Source organism: Varanus komodoensis, unplaced genomic scaffold (assembly GCF_004798865.1).
Source record: "Varanus komodoensis strain SLA01 unplaced genomic scaffold, ASM479886v1 scaffold7_1, whole genome shotgun sequence".
Classification (NCBI taxonomy): Eukaryota; Metazoa; Chordata; class Lepidosauria; order Squamata; family Varanidae; genus Varanus; species Varanus komodoensis.
Genome location: NW_025336479.1, coordinates 10,227,657 through 10,250,016, shown reverse-complemented (window position 1 = coordinate 10,250,016; position 22,360 = coordinate 10,227,657). Strand labels below are relative to the sequence as shown.

The 22,360-nt window shown below is 43.1% G+C and overlaps 1 protein-coding gene across 1 annotated transcript in view; it reads left to right on the top strand.

Annotated features, from left to right (window-relative positions):
• Window positions 1–22,360, top strand: part of DNAH9 (dynein axonemal heavy chain 9) — a 224,899-nt gene that overhangs the window by 135,580 nt on the left and 66,959 nt on the right. Inside the window, exons 45-48 of the mRNA XM_044454085.1 lie at window positions 3,488–3,913; window positions 10,760–10,879; window positions 18,479–18,667; window positions 21,822–22,057. Of these exons, the coding sequence (XP_044310020.1) occupies window positions 3,488–3,913; window positions 10,760–10,879; window positions 18,479–18,667; window positions 21,822–22,057 (971 nt within the window). The remainder of the gene's footprint in view (window positions 1–3,487; window positions 3,914–10,759; window positions 10,880–18,478; window positions 18,668–21,821; window positions 22,058–22,360) is intronic.

Genomic DNA, 22,360 nt, shown 5'->3' with positions numbered 1-22,360 from the left:
TGCTGCCCTCAACCACAGCAGAGCCAACAAGGGGCTCTTGCCTCCTGCTACCGAGAGGACCACTGGAACAGCAGGAGGGCTGCCTGACCTGAGCTCTGACCAAAAGGTGGAAATCGGTGGGGAGCTGCTGCTGCTCCACTCCCCCTCCCCCCTCCCCCTTGTGAGAGAGGCATCCCCATCCCAGCACCCAGCTGGATGCCTTTCTCATGAGAGGCAGCAGTGGGGGGAGGCTCCATTCCCCCACCCCCGCTCTTCACTTCTGCTTGCCAGAGAGGCATCCCATGGGTGCCAGGCTGGAACTGTCTCTCCAGCGACCAGGGGAATCAGCTGCATGGGGCTGCCCTAACAGAGCACTGCTGCCCAGCTGATTCTCTCCCTTCATGCACGAGGGTTGTCTCTGGTGCATGTGCAGGGATCTTCAGGGCAGGAGGTGGGTGAAGCAGGGATGCGTCTGACAGACGTGCAAAACAGGAGCTGCCAGGGCTACTCTGGGTAATTTGGCAGGTGGCTGTGAGTCTCTCTTGACAAGCAGCTTTATGGTTCTGCACTTTATACTACAATGAGTTCTGTTTTCTGGGTTCAGATGATGCTGTATTTGTAGTATGGAGAAAGCTGTTAGTTCTATTCTTGGTCTGTAAATACCAAGTATACTGCATTGGAATGCCATGATGGGGTTCAAATGACATGACAGACCCTCAGTGATAAAAAACAAAACAAAACAAAGCACAGTGGCTTGTTGCACCATGCAAACAAGACTGAACTGTCAGGCCTGGTTTCCACCCTCAATGGGGATGGAAAAGGGAGTATTCTAGCGCACAAGTCAAAACATGTTTACACAGAAAATAAGTCCTACAGCTCCCAGTATCCCCTAGTCTTTAATTTCTAAATGTCCTGGGCCATAGAACTTTCAAATATATTCAGACAGTCGACCCTGCACCCTAATGTAGTGATGGGCAGAAAGTGGATTTCCAGATGTTTTGAACTTTAGTACCGAAGAATCCTGGGCATTGGCCGTGTTGGCAGGGGCTTCTGGGAGTCTAAGTCAAAAGCGTCTGGAAAGCTACCTTCTGCCTACCATTGCCTTGATGCAACACAACATTCTGTCTTTCATGAATTGGCAGTACCAAAAGCTCTGTGTCCCCCCCCCCCACACCTCCATTTCTGAAACCAGGTTAGGACCTCCTTTTCAGAAAACACTGTGACATTTTGGCCTTTTTGTTCTTCTGAAAAACACCATTCTGGAAATGCCCTTGGTTTTGTTATCTAATTTTACAAGTGCTGCCCTTCTGGACTGAGTATACACGATGGGATGTCTTGAAGCGTCCATGCTTCCCACAGTATTCCCTTGAAGCTCCTGACTGGATGCTCATATTTGCATCTCATCCCCACACTGGAGCCTTGGGAAATGCCTAGTTCACCTTGATGATGATGATTTTTGCTCTTGCCCAGTTGGCTGTCCATCCATGGCCTGGGGGTGGGGGGGAGGTTGGATTTCATCTTCCTTCAAGGCTTTTTCCATTCCTCAGCTCACTGCCCTCTTTTCTCTCTGTTTCTCCCTCAAGGTCACTATCTATGGCTCACTCATAGTCTTCCCTTCCCTTCCCTTCCCTTCCCTTCCCTTCCCTTCCCTTCCCTTCCCTTCCCTTCCCTTCCCTTCCCTTCCTGCCTTCAGTAACTTCACTATGACTGTAAATGAAACTCCTTCTGGATCAAAATCTCAAACTCTTAGTTCTATTTTGGCTTCCCTGGAACTTTATGGGAAACTGTTAACTTTATGTGTTCCTGTTAATTGAGTAAAATGGCTAATCTGCTAGACAGACTGCAACCCGTCCTCTGACCAAATGTAGCCCCAGGCTCTTGGCTCCATCTTGACAGCACTAGACTTCGTTGCTCCAGTCACGTACTGCTCTTGTGAGGCTTGCTGTGTGGATATGCCTGTGCTTCAGGTAGACTGTGTACTATTTTCTAAATGGCACAAGGCACTGCTTGTTAAACATGGTTAAAAGTTCATTTGGTGCTGGATTTTTAAAGATTATTATTCAGGAAGTGAGGGAAAGGAAGGTTTATGGCAGCGCCGGCTGCAGCAGCCCATGCGGTGCACAGGGCTCCTGCCTGCTTCTCTGTCTGACAGACCAGGAGGGGCTAGGGGTGCTTCCACAGTAGTCCTGCTGCTCGGCTTGTCCACACCCAGAGATACAGGTGGGGATTGCCACAGGTCCCATCTCACGTTACAGATGATATACTTGCTCAATTACTTTACTGGACGCCAGCCAAGCCCTCCCAGAGGTGTCCTGAGCATTGACTGGCAAAGCAGACATGCTTTCTACAGCCCTGCTGCTCAGGCCCCTGTTGCCCTGCGCCTTTGGGGCTGCTTATGCAAATGCAGTGAAAGCACCAAGAGGCCATCAGGGCAGGGATCCCTGGTGTGGAGCACAGCCAGCTCTGACAGGGAACTCACATTTGCTGTGCGTCAACATGATACACATATTTCTTTTCAGTCTGACATGACAGATCCTTGGCAGGATTGCTTCTCTGGCATCAAGCCAATTCATTCCCTGTGTTTCTATCAGTTGCAAAAATCTCTGTTCTCTGGAGGTTGCCTGTTTAGCAAACTTTGCTATCAGCCCCATGAAGGGTGGGTGGAATGCGGCTTTAGAATTAGCCTCCGCAGGACACAATGAGCCTTACCCTGGGCGCTTCCAGCTCAGTTTCTTTTAACAGCTTTGAGGAAATGAATGGACCAGTTAATGAGAATTGGGTGTCACACAGTGAGTTTGAAATGACACCACTTTCCACACTTTGGCTGGATTAATGTGAAGATAAAGAAAATAAATTTTCCAAGTGCAGGAAAAAATCCTTCTCCTTCTAGTATTTTGCTTTTCTGTTAGGATTTTGTAAGCCACTGCTATCAGAAGGAAGCATCAATGCAACACAAAGGTCATGGGGGTAGGTGGTGATTGCTACAGACAATTGACTCCCATGTGGATGCAGCCACCACACTGTGAGACTTCAGGGTGCCACTGTGTAGTCCTGTATAGTGCCACTGTGTAGTTCTGAATTAAACAAGATAAGGATTTATAGGGAAGACAACTTTATGAGGATTCTCAATTAGGAGCGATATTCACAGCCCTTTTGCAGCTCTATTGATTTTGGGTGACACTGATCTTTTCCTTGCTTGGTGTACCTATCTGTTTTCATACTGGGTAAATCTGTAATCTAATTCTGCATTTTAACAGCAGGGCTGGTTGAAATGCTGAAGGAATGTGACTGGCTCTCATCTAACAAGCCGGTGGAGGCCCCTGTGCCACTAGAGGGATTCATTGCCTTAGACTGGATGAGTCATAATATTTAAAATTCAGAGTGCTGCTCCTGGCTTCAAAGCTCTTCTCTCAGATTGATAGCTCTGGAGCCTGACTCCATTACCAGCAAAGTAAAAAAGAAAACCCATTCATTTCCATTTAACAACCTTGTTTTTTCCCCCTTTCAGAACAATCTGACAGAACTGAAGACATTTGGATCACCCCCGCCTGCTGTCAGCAATGTCACTGCTGCTGTGATGGTGCTCTTGGCTCCAGGTGGAAAGGTGCCCAAGGATAGGAGCTGGAAAGCAGCCAAGATAGCTATGGCCAAGGTGGACAACTTTCTGGACTCCTTGGTCAACTTCAACAAGGAGAATATACATGAAAACTGCCTTCGAGCCTTGCAGCCCTATCTTCAGGATCCAGAATTCAACCCTGAGTTTGTGAGATTCAAGTCCTTTGCAGCTGCTGGTCTCTGTTCCTGGGTTATCAACATTGTGCGTTTTTACGAAGTCTACTGTGATGTGGAGCCCAAGCGGCAGGCTCTCAACAAAGCAAATGCTGAACTTGCTGCCGCCCAGGAAAAGCTGGCTAACATCAAGGCCAAAATTGCAGTAAGTCTCCAAGCCCAAGGCAAAGTGGTCAATGGCTTTGAGTTGCAGTCAACGTTATTCCACAGTGCTCTAGGAACAGCTTAGGAAGCTGTACCAGGTCAGGCAGTGTGTCTGTCTGCTCAGTATCATCCAGGGATGGAGGTGCCAGGGATTGAATCTTGGACTTTCTGCCAGTTGGGGGCATCCTGTAGCAATGAGCAAAGGTCCCCCCAAATCCTCATTAGTAGATGGTCAATTTCGCAGTGTGCCATTTATGCTAGTGATGTGTGAGGAATCTGGTTTGGAGGCGGGAATCTCAGATGTCCTTATCTTGGCTCTTTGGGCTCTGGCCTGCTTTTTCTCTGCCCTAAGTCTGCCTCACACCAAGTATTCATGTGGGCATCCAGCAGGAGGTAAGTCCAAGCAACTCAGCAAGGCTGGCTTGTGCACACACTGCTTACACATCCATGGTGAACTTTGAGTTATTTGTGGAAAGAAAGTGTCTGCTGGTGTTCCCAAGCATTCATAGACTTGATCTTGGCTTGGCTCACTTCCTGACCAGGACCAAGTGCGTGAAGTCCAATGAGCACAAGAAAGCCAGATTCTGTCTGCATCTTTGTATCCCTAATTCATGGACATTTGGAACACTGAACTGAGAAGTTCTGTAAGTCCCAACTCCTTGCTGCTGTAGGAAACTGTTTTATGCAAGCTGCCCAGTAAAAGTACTAAGATTTCTCTTGAAGCAATGGGATCCCGTTCTCTCGTGTCTTTAACTTGCCAGTACCTAAGCAAGTTATTCTTATTTTTATTGGTCTTGAGAGGTTTCATGGTTGTATGGTTGATGGAGTTCTGTTTGTTCATATCAGCTATAAAAAAAGTGAAACCTCTTTACTCCCACTTAAATGATCTAAATGTAGGGCAGTGTTTGAGAGATTGCCATATTACCCAGGAATGGATATTAAGAACTGCCTTGATGCTGCCTCAGGTTTTATACAATTTTCAGGAAGCCAGTTCTGAAATGATGATCCTTGATGTGAAACTCTGAAATTACTTGCCTGAAATAGTTACTTAATACATTTTGCAGTTAAATTAGCTTTTTAGTGGGATTGCATGGGCATTTCTTTCTTGGATTTTGAGATGTCAGGTCAGGGATCTTTCCTAACCCTTGAAAAGTCCAGAGAAGCGAAGCCAAGTGCATCTGCTGTGCCTCTCACTTCACAACCCCCACGGCTGCTACTGGAGCAAGCAGAATGCTGCCTGCCCCCCCAGCATTTAATTAATATTTAAGATGACAGTGTGTATGTCACATTTTATTTATTTATTTTTATACCACCCAATAACCAAAGCTTTCTGGGTAGTTTGCAACAACACATCATGCAGAGTTGTGCAATAAACAAACAAAGACAAACACAGCCCTGGCCTACATATAGCCGCTCTCCTGTTTGCCTGTCATGAATCACGTTCACATATTGAAGCATGAATGAGATTTGTCTCTGTTGTTTCTTTCGGACAATCCAAGGGCCACCACAAATAGGCATATTTTTATAGGCAGGCTAGTAAATTGAACAAGGGCAAAGCTAGATGCTTTTTGAGGTTTTCTTACAAGGTTGTTTGTTGGAATAACAGTGAGAAACTGTGGGACCTTGTACTGATAACATTTCCATTTGTTCAAACAATTCACCATCCTAAGATTTTGAATGTCTCCCATAAACAACACTTGGCAGCGCAAACCTAAGAATATTCATTCAGAACCAAGTCCTATTAAGTTCAGTGTAACTAACTCCTTTCTGCATGAATGTAGGGAGGCAGCCTTGGTCTTGAACAGTGGTACGTGCAGTTTCACTCACTGAATGGGCTCCTTCTTGCAGGCCCTACAATGCCCTCTGCAAAGCCTTTTCTGTCTGTTGGGAGCATTCAGAATAGTGCTCAGCGCAATATGCTGACCTTTACTTGCAAGATGGAAATAGACAGAAATGAGAGATACACATTGGATCCAAGCTAATGGTTTGTGTACTATCCCTTTCACCAAGGGATTATGCAAATCCTTTGTCTTTTGGAATTATCTTGAAACTGGGTCATTGGGTGCAAATCCATGTGGACCCATTATCTGGACCCATTTCAGTCCGGCTTCAGACCCGGGTATGGTACTGAATCTGCCTTGGTCGCCCTGTACGATGACCTGTGCAGGGAGAAGGACAGGGGGAGTGTGTCCCTGTTGGTTCTCCTGGACCTCTCAGTGGCTTTCGATACCATCGACCATGGTATCCTTCTGGATAGGCTAGCAGGATTGGGGGTCGGAGGCACTGCTTTGCAGTGGTTCCGCTCCTATCTCAACGGCCGATTCCAGAAGGTAGTGCTGGGGGACTATGGCTCTGCGCCATGGCATAGCTGCCATGGCGCAGAGCAAAAAAAAAAAAAAAAAAAAAAAAAAAAAAAAAAAAAAAAAAAAAAATAGCTGGGTATCATCAGCGTACTGATGATTCCCAGCTCTACCTCTCATTTTCCACTAATCCAGGTGAGGCAGTGGCTGTGCTGAACCGGTGCTTGGCCGAGGTACTGGGCTGGATGAGGGCCAATAAACTGAAGCTCAATCCAGACAAGACGGAGGTCCTGTTGGTTGGTGGATCGGGCTTCAGAGAGGGTGGATTTGACCTGGCCCTGAATGGGGTTGCACTCCCACTTAGGGACAAGGTCCTCAGCTTAGGAGTACTCCTCGACCCAGAGCTTTCATTGGAAGCTCAGGTGACAACGATGGCGAGGAGCGCTTTCCTTCAGCTTCGGCTGATTAATCAGCTGCGCCCCTACCTGGAGTACGACTGCCTGGCGACGGTGACACATGCGCTGGTGACTTCCTGCCTTGACTTCTGTAACGCCCTTTACGTGGGGCTTCCCTTGAAGACGGCCTGGATACTTCAATTGGTTCAAAATAGAGTTGCCAGGTTGCTGATGGGGACGGGGCATTATGTTCACATGATTCCAGTCCTCCGACAGCTTCACTGGCTTCCCATTGAAGTCCGGGCCCAATTCAAGGTGTTGGTGATGACCTATAAAGCCCTAAACGGCTTGGGACCTGGTTACCTGAAGGAGCGCTTACATCCATATATGCCCGACCACCCCTTGAGATCTGTGGGAGAGGCCCTTCTCCGGGAACCCTCCGTGAAAGAAATTAGGAGGGTAGGTACTCGGAGGAAGGCTTTCTTTGCGGTGGCGCCCAATCTATGGAATGTGCTCCCCAGAGAGGTCCTCCTGGTGCCGTTGTTATTTGTTTTTCGGCGCCAGGTGAAGACCTTTTTATTTAAACGTCATTTTAATTGTTAACAATATTTACTTATTTATCTGGCCAGGGCGACTTCTTTTCTTTTCTTTTATAACTTTTCTAACTCCTTTTATATTGTTTATATTTTTTATTTATTTTATATTATTAATTTTAATTTTATATTGTTATTTTTGTATTGTATTGTATTTTATTGTGTTGTAAGCCGCCCCGAGGCTTCGGCAAGGGGCGGCATAGAAATGTTCTAATAATAATAATAATAATAATAATAATAATAGTTGTTGCACACTGTTGATAGCATTACTATTAATGCTACTTTATTATTTTATTAATATTCATTGATTTAGAGATCCTCATCTCCTTAGACTGAATCAATTCTATAAAACTCTGAATAGATTTACTTTCAAAAATTACTCCTACCTCACTGATATAGCATAACAATGCGGTGGAACAATGGAATTGGCAAGCATCAATTTAAACTTTGTACTTTGATGAGGAAAACCTACTAATCTGTATCACAGCATATTACTTGACAGTTCACAACAAAGGGGACAAATCTGGCTGATTAAAATCCGATATGAGATGACAAGAAATGTGGAACAATGGACAACTCACAAAATAATTTTAAAATCCATTTTTGAGACTTACTCATGTTTGAAAATCTTCGAATAGGTGGGGTATTAGCAAGTTCAAACCATGCACAGAATATGCAACAAAGAACTCAGTATGCTTCAAAACCAATTGATTCATTTCAATTATATTTTATGTCTCACTTAGGGGGTGTTTTCATAGCCAAGGTATATGTGTATGGAAGAAAAGGTCACTAACTATTTGCATATAGTATTGTCACTTGTTCATGGATGCGGTCTTAAAATTTTCATTGTTTTCCCATTTTGGTACATGTAATCTCAGCCTTAGAGCCTGTAATAACAGCATGACAGGCACAACTTTAGTCAGTGAATTTGTTCCTCATATGAAGGGAAACTGCAGCCAAGAAATTCAAAGACTCAAACTTAGAAGGGCAGCAGTGAAGAAACTAGGAAAGATCATCAAGTGTAAGAATATTTCACACTATTGTGTTCTCATTCACTGTGTATGGATGTGAAAGCTGGACAGCGAAGAAAGCTGACAGGAAGAAAATTGAAGCATTCAAAACATGATGCTGGAAGAGAGCTTTGTGAATACTCTGGACCTACAGAAAGACAAACAAGGGAGGCCTAGATCAAATCAAGCCAGAGCTTTGCTAGAAGCAAAAATGACAACACTGAGGCTGCCGTACTCAGACACGTCATGAGAGGCAAGACTCCCTGGAGATGACAGTCAAGCTAGGGAAAGTCAGAGGCAGAAGAAGAAAAGGAGGACCAAATGCGAGATGGAGTGGCTCCAAAAGGGAAGCCACAGCCTTGAACTTGGAAGAGCTGAATGGAGCAGTCATGGGAAGGACATTCTGGAAGGCTTTCATTCACAGGGTCTGGAGAGCTTTCATTCATAAGACAACCTGATTGTACATAGCAGCAATAAATGGGTGAAGGCACTGAATGCTTAACTGTCACACAGCTCTTAAAGTCACAGAAGTTTGGAGTGAAATGCAGAGGTGTCCGTCTGCGAAGAGAGTGGACGCTCTTTGCAGAGCAGACTCCCTCCGCCTGCCTTGCCCAGAGCAGATTTGGAAGGCATTCTAGGAACAGGGAAGAGAACAGAGAGAGTGAGTGGAAGTTCACTCATGTAACAGTGAATGTTTCCCTTTGCCGAGAAAACAGCAATCCCATTTTACCAGGATAAAGCCTGTATGCCATATTTTCATGTTATTGTACAACACAGTGAATAATACAAGTGGTGAGCCGTGAAGTAAACCATGAAGCTTAGATTGCACACACATATACCCACATGGTTTCAGAAATGCAAGAGGAAAATTTAATGTACAGAAGTCATTTTAAGTGTTATAGCTCTGGAATTTAATGACAAGCCATGTTTAAAGAGGCTGTATTTTGTATTCTGTGCAGATATTTGATCAAGTAACTCCAGATGCCACAACAGCAACAAAAAATCCTTCTTTCATATTCAGGTTTATTTCCAGTGTGATGTTCAAGCAGTGTTAAAATGATTTAGAGGCACTTAGCCTTAAGCTGTTTGTGCTGGATGCAGATAAAATCAATTGTTAACGTCACTTCTTTTGTCACAGAAGTAAAATGTTCCAATAACTTTGGGAACAGTCTGCTTTTGTTTTACAGTGAGGCAGGAAAAATGATCAGATATGGATACAATTGGATGACTCTCATGAAATCTGTTGCTAGACCATTGAAGCAAAGCTAAAATGGCATTTATGTTTGGGTACCATTTAGATAACTCCTCTCTGTAGCTTTCACAAGGCACTCTTCCATGCTCAGGGTAAACAGTATTGAAACATTAAACCTGGGGGCAGTAACCTCAAGAGTGAGGAACCCTAAGGAGGCACTTTCCCTCCCCACTCAATACTTTTGTTCAGGTATGTTGACAAGATGGAAAAAGCAATGGAGCTACTTTGTTTGTTGCTTTTATATACCATTTAACAGCCATACATGGCTCACCTTTAATTGCTGTTGGGGAACTTCTATCAGGAAGTTTTTCTCACCAAACTTTTCTTGCCAAAATTCCTTCCACTGCACACTTATTAAAGCAACAAAATGACCTTTCCGTCTTGTGGAAGGAAAATGCTAAAATAGTGTAGGGAGAGATCCTTGACCAGCTCATCAGCATCACAGAGTGCTGACAGAGTTAGCGAGAAGCACATCTCCCTTCTGGTACAAATATCTTTTTATAGGTTACATTAGTTACATCTGGTCTCTTCTTAGAGCACAAACAGTACAGGAAAGAAAACAGTTAATATTGCAAACAGGTAACCTTTACTGTATTTTATGTCTGAGGATTACAAGTTCTAACTATAAAAGGAAAAGATGATTTTTCCCCTCCAGAAATGTAATCCTTAGAGTTCATTGCGAGAGAACTTTGGCCTTTCTTATACTTTGCTTCTTGGTGAACATAGCTGCATTGCTGTGGCTAACCATTACGTAAATTTTTCCCCACAAACTATGGCCAGACGTTCAGATGAGCTTCAGTGTGTTACACCAGTAATAATGGCATTTCAACACTGAGGTTTAAGAATAAAATATGCACAGACATCTCCCCCTCCCCCGCATCAATAAGGTTAGCTTCCTTGGTATTGGAAATGGCTGGCTCTTAGCAGAGTGGAGAATTCCTTTGGAAAGTCCCTCAGTGGCTCACTGCAACTCTTCAGTTGGCCTGACCCACAAGCCCTCCAAATGCGGGCAGCAGCTGCGAGGGGAAAACAGATCGCCCCTGTTGCCTTTCCCATGAGGACAATATCGTGGTGATGGCTGAAGGGCTGAATTGTGCTTGTCAAATGTCAGGCTGGTGGCCGTATTTCTAACATACTGGCATTTCTCATTTCTGTCATGGGCTGCTCCTTGAGGAACTGCGGGTGGGCTGCTGACTGGCCGAAGAGGGTCTCATGCTCCCCTGTATTAATAAACACAGACTGCATTCTTCCAAGTATCTTTCCTTTCTCTCATGGATTTCTTCTTTTCACACTACAGCACCTTAATGAGAACCTGGAGAAGCTGACAGCCAAATTTGAGAAGGCCACAGCAGAGAAGCTGAAATGCCAGCAAGAAGCTGAAGCCACTGCAAACACCATTTCCCTCGCAAATCGCCTGGTGAGGATAAACATATACGGCTCATGCTGGTGTGTGAACTTAGGATTTCCTTCCTTGGCCTGGTGCCCTCCAGATGTATTGGATGCAAACTCCCATTATCTCTGGCAGTGCATCCATGCTGAGTTGAGATAATATGAGTTAGAGTCCAATGCATCTGAAGGGTAACAGGTTGGAGAAGGACATTCTGGTCTTCATTTTGGCCTGAATGGAGAACTGGGGCACTGCTAATTGCTCAATTAATGTAGAAAGCATTAAGGAGAAATTTTTCAGAAAGGGCTATAGTGCCCTTTCTTGATTGGCAACCGCTGCTTTCTCCTGCTTTTCTAGGGATACTTGAAATAGTTCTTCTGTAGTTAGTGCTGACTAAGATCCAGGGAAAGCAGGGATTCTTCAAAGAATGATGGCATGTGAATAGTGGGATCCGTTAGTGGGTTGGTGTGAGACTAATTACAGCATGAGTGACTTGTGGGCCATTTGTGCTTAGTGTGAGATCAATACTCCTTGAATGCTGCCCATACATCTGATGGGCTCAGTGGACAAGCCTTATGTGCAACTGGCCGCAAGCACAGGACTGTATCAATTCCTGTCTACCCTTGACACCTTGCAGCACAATTTTTCTCCAAATGCCACATCATTCACAGCAATATATGCCTGTATTGTCTGGTTTTGTGGGTGGCCCATGGCTGTCAGTACAGTAGCCCTTTGCTAGCTCCAGCTGTTACGAAGAGAAACTTTTAAATGTGTGATTATAATGAGCATTTGGGATTTTATGAGCCTGTTGCCATTTAACAGTCTCTATTCAGGAGTGTAGCTCTACAGTATAGTATTATGCAAAAAGTCTTCCTTGCTTGTCTTAGCAAGAAGCAATATGTGAGGGGTGGTTGGTTGTTCGGTTGTTAAAATATTGCAGTTGGGTGAGCCAGTTTCCAATCGCTGAGGCCATAAACAATCTTATTGAATCACTCAGGCTGCAGACCTTGAATTACTGACAATATGGTACCCCTAACATCAGTACCTTTAAACCAGAGTAGATGTTATTGGATCTCAGCTTGTAGTTAAAGGTAAAGGTTTCCCCTTGACATTAAGTCCAGTCATGCCTGACTCTAGGGGGCGGTGCTCATCTCCATTTCCTAGCCGAGGGAGCCAGCGTTTGTCTGCAGACAGTCTCCGTGGTCACGTGGCTGGCATGACGAAACCCCGAGGTGCACGGAATGCTGTTACCTGCCCACCAAAGTGGCACCTTTTTATCTACTTGCATTTGCATGCTGTCGAACTGCAAGGTTGGCAGGAGCTGGGATGGAGCAACGGGAACTCACCCCATTGTGCAGATTCGAACTAGCGACCTTTCGATCTACCAGCCCAGCAGCACAGCGGTTTAAACCACTGCGCCACCTGCAGTCCCAGCTTGTAGTTACAAGTGCATAAAAAGACAGCTACAGTCTGAGGACTTTTTACAGCTTTGAGTACAATAGCATTTTGATGAAACTGGGTCAGTGTTAATGTAAGTACAATGGCTTAAGTAGTTTATGGACTATGCTGTATGCTGTTCAGGGGCATTCTACAAATTCATTGTTTCTAAAATACTTCCATGAGATTTAGGCAAAGTGGTGGAAGGTGCTTGCTGATGTGTTGGAACCTACCTGCCATTAATGCTCCGATAACTTTCCTGTACTACCCTCAATGATGTCATGGCTAATTTAAATTGAATGCATTCATTCAAAGCATAGCCTAATTAAAAAGGTGCACATAAAATTTCACACAATGGAACACTGCATCTTAGAACAGTTAACGCAACCATAAGAAGCAGGTATGAGATAGCTTTCCCATCATGCTTTTTTAATATAAAATTTTGGACTATTTTGCATTTTCACCAGCAAGTGGAGCTAGTAATTTCCACATTTATGTTTGCATTTATTTACAGAGGAATGAGAGTTTAGCTTTGAGGCTGTTACCCAAGAAGTCACTCATACAGGAGCCAATTAAAAAGTGAAAGAAGGAAAAGAGCAATAACAACTAATTAGCATGGAGGGTGATCTCTTAATTAAGATGGAAATGGGTAAATGAAAGATTTTGTTTTGTAGACCAGATGTGGGACTTTTTCTGTCTTAGGTTTTCTATTTTTAAGCTTGACTTCTTGTCCTGCCTGGCATCTGTGTATGATTTATGCACTTGTGGACTAATTTGGTCAAAATGAGAATGTTTGCACCACAAGCACAGCAGAAAATCAGCTACTTCCTTCAGTTACTTCCCTTGAGTACAAGCAGAACAGAGAGCCAAATCACAGTCGTAGCTTCATATGGTTGGCAGAATAGAAATTTTGGAGATGGAAACCAATTTTATTTTTGTTTTTCCTGAAAGCAGATGAAAAATTGGTACCTTAGCCATTGTGGCCATGAGGTACACTTGCTTCTTTTTGTAGTCTTGAGAACCTCACACAGTAACACTGAGCAAATATTTAACAGATGCAAGTCTTAATCTTTTCTTCTACTCTCACGTCAGCTCCAACGACTGAATATTCCAGAGGCAGCCCTTCATATTTGCAAGAAATTTAGGAGTTTGTGATAAGAACCAGTTCTTAATTTGTTCAGGTCAGGTGCCTATGATTTCTGTGTTGGGGCTCAATCTTGAACAATAACAGAGGAGAGCTCTGAGAATGCGGCAAGTGAGTACTTTCAACACTGTGCCACGATCACCTGGCTTCTTACATCCAGGGTATGATAGGTACTTTTCTGGGTAAGAATTCCAGTTGACTCAACGAGAGCCAGCCCTTAAGCTTAAATATTGTTCTTGAGATGGGTACTTAATAGATTTCATATATATAGTGGATGCTGCTGTTAGGCACACATGCTCATTCCCTGGTGCGTTTATCCTGCACTGCAATGTCTAGTCCTCTAGATGTTTTGCTCAGCAGTTCTACCCGGCCTAGCCAAAGGTGAGGGCTGATGGGAATTCTAGGCTGGAACTTCTGGCAGGACACGATGAGCACACCCTTGTGCTAAAGCAAGTCCCAGTCTTTTTGGTTTGTCTGTCTGTCTGTCTAATTAGCAAGTAAATCAAAATGGGGTGGAGTGGGGCAGGAATTACAGTAACAATGCTAGCAAGAATATGAGCACAAGAATAAAAATATATCTAATCATGATAACTCAGAGAGCATGATGCTATGGATGACTTTCAAAGAAATCTAATAATCTAACAAATAATAAATAACTGTTCCCAACACCATTGGTTTGGAACAACAACCAAGAAACATAAAAGATTTGACACTTCTATTTCAAATATGCTTGTTAATCTAAAGCAAACTGTATGTCTAAATAGGCATCCATATTAAATGGATGACCTGTAAAGATATACCTTCAAATACAGCAAGATTTTCAGTTCACTGAATAATAGGTGATGCTTCTGTATACTGCCAGGCTTAGAGTTGCAATTCCTAGGGCTCTGAGGGTCCACTTTTATTGTCCATCTGTTAATCCTCACATCACAGGAATATAACTCAGAAGTCTATGAACATGTGCGATTATTGGAGTTTTTTCAAGAACAAAACTTACGCAGGCAGTAACTTTGCAATCAAAAGGAAGCCCCAGCAGGACATGCCCCACATCTTACCCTCAGTGATTCATTATCCTCATTATATTGCTATCTTTTAGCAGAGCTAATCTTCCTTTTCTTAACCAGCCTCTGTGGTCTCCAGTACACACAAACCATCACTTTTTGTTGAATCAGCCTCAGTTTTTAATATTTAATTTACAAATACTATATATGGACACTGCACAGAACATTCCAGTACCCAATTCCATTCCTCTTTAACATACATCTGCTTTTACTACACTCCAAAAGGCATTTATAAACAATTATTATAGGCTTAGCTTTCTTAGCTAAGAAATAATTCTTCCAACCATAGAGGAAGTGCCAAAACATTAATCACTAATGGCCAGTACATAGACTCCAAGAGGTGCTATAATTGTATGTCTTGCCACCCAATGCTAGTTGATAAGCAATATCTACTCTTGAGTATTGAAAATGCTAAAAATGCATCATCCAGTCCTCCTCACAGCTCTTAGTTAATACCTGTCTGTTTCATCCTCCATGTGATTCATAAAGATGTGGGTTTTTCTTGTGTGGGATAGTAACAGGTGATACCCATTTGGATTGCATTTACCAGATGCTTTGAGAGGCTTGATTTTGCTAATGATCCCCCTGCTGATGGAATAGTGATGTAAGAACTCCGGCAAAGTGAAGTATCTTGTCCTGTCAGTATTTTCCACCTCTGAATACATCAGTCACAATTTTAGCTAAGTTGCCATGCTATTGTTGCATTTATTTTCTTATAGGCCTGATCTAGTCCACTTATTCCAAATACATTGTTTTGTTTTACCCATGCTTTTTTCTTCTGAAGCTTTAATGTGGCAGCTTTTCCTTCTTAATTTCCTCTCCTCTAAAGTGCTTAAAGATAATTATCAAGTCTTTTAAAGCAAATAAATAAAATTATTACAAAAATGATTTATTATATTTACATCCCAACTTTTTTTTCCTTCTAAGGCACTCAAGACAGCTTACATAATTTTCCTTCTCTCAATCTTATCCTCACAACAGCCCTTTGAGGTAGGCTGGGCTAAGAATCTGTGAGTGGCCCAAAGTCATCCATTGAGCTCCATGGCTGAGAGGGGACTAGAGACCAGATCACCTAAGTCCGAGTTCCAATATACCAGACTGGCTTTCTCAACTAAATATCCTCAAACAGCTTCAGAATCAGCTGACCCTAAAAAGTGTAAGAAAATGTTTAGGAAAGGTCAAAAGCAGGGAGATAAAGTTTGAACTTCTTGATTATGATGCTCTATAGTGAATGCACATTTTATACAGATAGTCTGTACCATATCATAATCATAATTTATAAAATGTAGTTAAAACTTCAGAACGAAAGCTATAAGCATAGATACATTGGTAAACAAAATAAACCAATTTTAAATTCACAGTGATAAAGAAAATGTATTGAAGATAAATAAAACTTAGACACCTATTACAAACTTTCAATCTCAGTTTTCAAAGGCAGTCTTCTACAGTTAATATTGTTGCTTACCAAACACATTTCGACTGCATAATCCTCTGCAGTGGCAGGTTTACCAAACTTCAGATAACTACTTCAGCAAGACCAGGGATGTTATCTTTTCTCTTTGACCTTCTATAATGATATATTCTACTAAAGGCGGCACTACCCTGCATGTTGGCAGGACAATATAATGAGTCTTCGGTTTGCTTTTCTAAAAGAACAAATAGATTCAACTCCTACTCATCTTAGATATAATATTTCTAAGAAAGGGGATGATGAGATAGAAAAACCACAGAGTTGAACTAGGACATAGATTTCTCATAATTCGCAGGTACTTTGTGTAGAGGCAACCAGAACTTGTATTGTTTTATCATGTTAATTAAAAGGACAGCTCAACTGGAACATAAATAGAAAGGTTCAGTGAAATGAAGCCTAATGATTTAGCAGAATTGTCTGTTTCAGAGAATACAATTCAAGAATATGTTTTGGAGAACTCTGAGCAGTTTCTGAAAAACACTCTGAGTTGCCTTCTGCTATGTAACAGAGACATATAGATGTATTGCCCTGGCTCAGGTTTCAGTGATCCCAAGGGAGTGAATACGCTTATCTTCCAGGTTTACTTACAAGCTGACACTTTATTGTTGCAACAAACAAGGCACTAGCTGGATTCCCACAGGATTGAGCAGCAGGAGGGTATTAGGACCGATAAGGAGTCTGGGCAAGTGAGCTTTGTCCCTCTATCAAGCCAAGAGGGGCTCTCCAAGAGTGCCTGAGTGAAGGCACTCAGGTGGGGCCAGGAAGAGATGTCTAAGGAGCTACATTTCAATTAGAACAGGCAAGGTAACTAGAGTTCAAGGCCTATGCTTTTAGGAACCAGAGTCCCAGGCCTAAATTTGGGGTGCAGACCTGCCACAATAGTTGGTTTTTCAGTTTACAATACCATAATGAGTGTATAAAGCGTGAGTTGGCCATGTGAACCACATAAAATATGAATAGTGTCCAGAAAGGTGGGATATTAAATAGCATGTGTGCATGTATGTGTATGTTCTCAGAAAGGATTTAAATATGGTCAATTTCATTTGACCATATTTATATTATTTATATTCCTCATTTTTTTCCTTTGGAGAATGTCCACTCTTAACAAATTCCTATCTTTCTGGATGAGGAGGCTACAATTTCATCCTCCTGGCTTTTGCTTATCTGTCTCCCTGGATGTCTGTAGAAGGCTCACATTGGAGATTTTTGAGTTGGGAGAAGAAAGGTCAGTCACCAGCATGCACCTTACATTCCTAAAATGCAGTAGCCAGATATTTCTGGCTATAAAAATATGTTGCAGAGTTATATTCTTGATTAAGTAGCAGTTTATATGTATTTATTTTAAAAATATTTCTTGGACACTATTCAGGACAGGTGCCCTCCCTAGGCAACATACAACAGTAAAATTGACATAATTAAAACAGGAAACATTTCAGCAAAAAGAGACACAGGCATAACCTTAAACCTACAACATGTAGTTCATCTGTACTTGGGTCCAATAAAATATAATCGGGAATGGCAAAGAAGTAAGTTAGGTTGAACCTTCTATGATGGAGCATGTATAAAAAATAGTTTACCCTCTCTGAAAGGAGACATGCTTGTTCGGGTAGACCAGGGCTTTCATCAGTGCCAGGGATAAAACAGGCATGGCTGTTTCCATATGGGCATAGGGAGGAATTGCTGCTAAGCCCTTTCTTACCTTTCTTTTCTCAGTTTCTAATGGTGTTTCTCTGAGTTTTACTGGCACATTCCTTTATTCAACTCCGATGTGAAATACAGACAAAAAAACTTTCTCTCACAAGCAAAGGTGCAAGAGTGAAAATAGGTTATGCTCCTGCACTGCATCACTCGTCTCTAACATCAGTTGTGTGAGACCGGCCTTTTTAGGAGGCGCAGACCGTCTCCAGTGGAGGTGTCAGCTGTTCCCACACCCTCCCAGGGTGTGTCTTGGTTGGAGAAGGAGATGTCTTGCATTACATCTACATTTGGTACATGTGCATGCTGTATAATAGCCAGAGCTCTCTGAGTAGCCCATAACATGATCAAACTTAATACAAAATCTTTTTAAACATTTTGAAGAATTAGAAACAATTAACAACAACAACAGCAACAACAAAAATTGCCAGGACCCAATTAACCCCCTGCCCTGAAAAATCTTGCTCCATGCTACGTCGCAACTGCTGTCTTACCAACGACTCATATCCTTGGGGGAGAAACATCACTGAATTAAACAGTTTTAGTTTCTCATCCATTCTCTCAATGTCGGATTCCTACCATGGGACCTGGACTATCTCTATGCAGTTACCTGGGAGTAAGCACCAATGGGACTTGCTTCTGAGTGGGTTGAATGGCTTGTTTTAGCTAACACTGGGATAGAAACAAACAAACACTTATGCAACTACCCATGGCATCGTTCTGAGAGTAAGGTGTAGATGGGATGCGAAACAACTCTTGCAGAGTGCCTGAAACACATGGATATGGGGACCTACTGAAGATTTTTTTCCTGATAATTTTAGGTGGGAGGCCTAGCCTCTGAAAATGTGAGATGGGCTGAGTCAGTCGAAAACTTCCAGCTGCAAGAGAGCGCATTGTGTGGAGATGTCTTGCTGATAACTGCCTTTGTTTCCTACTTGGGTTATTTCAGCAAGAAATACAGGCAGGACCTGATGGACACTGTGTGGAAACCATATTTGCACCAGCTAAAAGTGAGCACAAAATCACTGCCACATTTTCTCTGGTTTTTGCTTTTTGTTTTGCACAAGTATTTCTGTTCACAAGTTTCTGTTGTACTGCATGTTTGACCCTATTGGCAGCCCGTAGTTCTGTTGGAAACAGGTCTAGGATTGACCTTAGAAAGGGTCTCACCGTGATGGCTTTTGGGAAACATTTCTTCAAAAGCCAAAGAGGTTCCTTTGATTGACTGTTTTGCAGTTTTCATTTTTTGTATGTGATGTTTTGAGCTGGGGCATTTGTTTTCCCCCACCATCCAAATTTTTCATTGCTTCCGTCTATTATTGTTATGATTTAAAATGCTAAAAGAACACATCTCAATTATGATATGTCTATCATATTCCTACTATTATTTTGGTGAGAGATTGTGCCTTGAGTGAAAGCATCTGACGTGCTTGTAGTGATTCTCATCCCAAGCCTTTTGGCTAAACTTGGCTGGCTGCTGGGTGGCCGGACTTGCTCAGATGTGTCTTGCTAGGTTGGTGAACACTGCCTTGCAGCACCACAGCAGGCATGTGAATGTGTTAATTACATTCTGAAAAAGTACATGGTGTAATCTGATCCTGTTCTATCAAGCTGTCAGCTTAGCCTGCTCCAGGCCTCATACTCTGAGGTTTCTGTGTCATTGGTTAGGTTTTGTGCACAAAAGGGCATAAATGAAGCACTGAGGCAGAAAAAGGGATATTGCCTGCACCCACCTGATGAGCCAATTCCTTTTCACCCATGGACTTTTGGTAAAACTGTAGCTGTTTTGCTACTAACTTCCAGCTGCTTGCTTTACAGACTAAAACTTAAAAATTCAAGTGTAGCAGATTTGCAGGTCCAAAGGTTCTAATACTAGAGGGATAATGTATATGAAAGCAGTTGTTTTACATCTTATATTTTAAAGGTTTTGACATGTGTCACTTTTAAGCACACAGAGATGGATCAGAGGCATTCTGTGCAGCCCGTGAGCATGTGCAAGCCAGCAAATGTGTTGCTGCTGCTCAGCTGTTGGGTGCCATATGTGCAACGGGCTTTTGAGGGGGAGGTGGCACATAAGGATGACTCTACCTGCGTGTTGCCTTCTGCCATCGCAATCACATTCCACACTGAACATCAAACAGCTGCCTGATGGGATGCATGGAGCATCCTTATGATGGTTTGGGCAGCATATATAGAGAGAGAATCATCCCCTTACAGCATCCTCTCCATTTCAGTCATGCTCATTCCCGCTTCCTGCCCAGCTGATTAGCACTAGCTAAAGCCGTTTCTTCAGGGAAAATAATTCTGTCCACCCTTGCCCTTAAGGATACAACCGCTTTGCTGTGGTACTCCTTGAAACCTCTGTCACTTCAGGTAACTGAGAAGTGTGGCCTTCAGTATGTCAGCACATTCCCAAAGGGAGTAGAGGCGATCTTTGAGAGCAAAAATCATGCCATGGAAAGTGTAATCTGCTGCCCAAGCGTCTTTCTGCTTGGAATATTGTGCATATCCTTAAATGCAAACTTGGGACACTCCTGATGTGTTAGACAATAGCACCCACCATGGCTAATGAAGTCTTGGCTGAGGATGATGTGAGTTATAGTCAAATACATCAGAATGGCACCAGATTGGAGAAATCTGCTGAAAGAGTTGTGCTCTGTTTGGATGTATATGCAGTGAAGAAAGGATGGTTATGCAGTGCTTTTTGATGAAGCTACGAAGATGATGATTACTCTTTCTGGAATTGGGTTATGAAATAAGTTTTTTAAATATCTGAAATTGGGGTTTTGCTTCACAGATGTGTATCATGAAAAATGTGACTGTGACATGCAGCCTCAAGGCAAAGAACTGGAGAGCAGATAAAAAGAAGTCCTCATTTTACTATTTTTTAACACTAATTAGCTTTAGATTTTTAAAATAATAACAGAACCCTCTTAAATCTTGGACATTGCTCCTGCCTTTTTAACTTTAAAATTGGCACTTTAAATTAAATACATACCTGAAAATATTGTATGTCAGCTAGTGGAAATGAAATGGTGAATATATTGCAGGAGAGACTGGTGCTACTGAGGTCAGTGGGGATTCTTATCCATTGCAGCTCTTATTTTAAGCTTTATAGGAATGATCCATGGTAATTCATGGTACAGAACCTATTTGGGAGATGCAGCACCATGGACAGCACCTATTAATAAGAATAAAAGCTACCCTGTTTGTAGGGCCCCACTGATATAGGAGTCACCAGCTTGCCCTGAATATATATGTGCATGAGTAACGGAGACCTTGTAAAGAAATGGGTCTGGTCTGAAATGTTTGAGTCCCAAGTGGGTGTTGCCATGCCTTGGAAGTGATGCTGTGAGATGAAAGGGCTGTCTGGTTGAAATGGTGCCCTAACAGTTGAGCATTTGCCATGGTATTACTTTCTAGCTGAGAGCAAGAGACAAGATTCCATATGCCCTCTGTCCCGTCCCTGCCCTGCCACAGTGATACAGCAGGAGCATGGAAGCATTCTTGAGTTGTACCTCTCAGTTTCAACCTGGAGGTCTTAAGCAACCTTTAAAAAACACTGCAGGTCATAGGTTTCACATGATCACTACAGCGTATCAGCCACCATGGGTTGCAGTTCCCACAATCGCTGCCTCTGGGTTTCTTGTTCTGTGTGAATCCAGAGGGTGGGCTTGGGGTTTCCAGGGGTTCCCTAAGCTGCCCAGAACCCATGGTCTGTTTAGGGTGGTGGGTGGCTTGTTAACCACCCCAGCAGCTACCTTTCTTGAGTTCACATATAGCAAGTCTCTGTAGTGTCCTACATATGCTGAATGTTCACAGTGAAGGGAAATTCACCCATGGTGAACTTCTTGTTACATACATACTGGGCCAGGGACTGATTAACGGAAAAGAGAACACAAACCCAGTTTGCCTGTACTGGGAACACAAAGGCATTTGCTGCATTACATTTCCATCAAGAGATGGAGGAGGCATGGCACGAAGAAGGTCCCATTTTCAATATCCTGCATCTACAGGTAGGGCTGGAAAAATCCTGCCTGGAGAAGTGCTGCCAGTGAGCGCTGACCATGCTGGGCTAGATGAACCAGTGATCTAATTCGTTATTAGGCAGCTTGCCATGTTGTGCCTTTTCCCCTGCAAGTTATGTACCTTTGACTCTCCCAGGTTCCAATCCCTGTCACTTCCTCATTGGACCCCCTGATGATGCTAACAGATGATGCTGATATAGCGGCCTGGCAGAATGAAGGGCTACCAGCTGACCGCATGTCCACGGAAAACGCCACCATCCTCACAAACTGTGAACGCTGGCCGCTCATGGTTGACCCCCAACTGCAGGGCATCAAGTGGATCAAAACCAAGTATGGTGAAGATCTCCGAGTGACCCGGATTGGCCAGAAAGGGTGAGCAAGCAAGCCTGTGCAGAGCTGCAAGGAAACACAGTATTTGGATATGATGACTGAAATGTCAAGTTTGATGTATCCCCAGCCTCAGTCAAAGACTGTGGGAGCAGATTCCATTTGCAGGAAAGTTCTCCAGTTTGGCAGCTACATAGAACTTCTGTGTATTAACCTGGCTTTTTTATTTCCAAGATGGTATAGATTTCTGATTAAATGGGGAGAAGCTGTGCAGAACTTGGCATCGTTGCCATAGAAACCTCCCTGAAACTGTGAAAGTACAGAGGAGGAGAACAACGACGTGCTGGC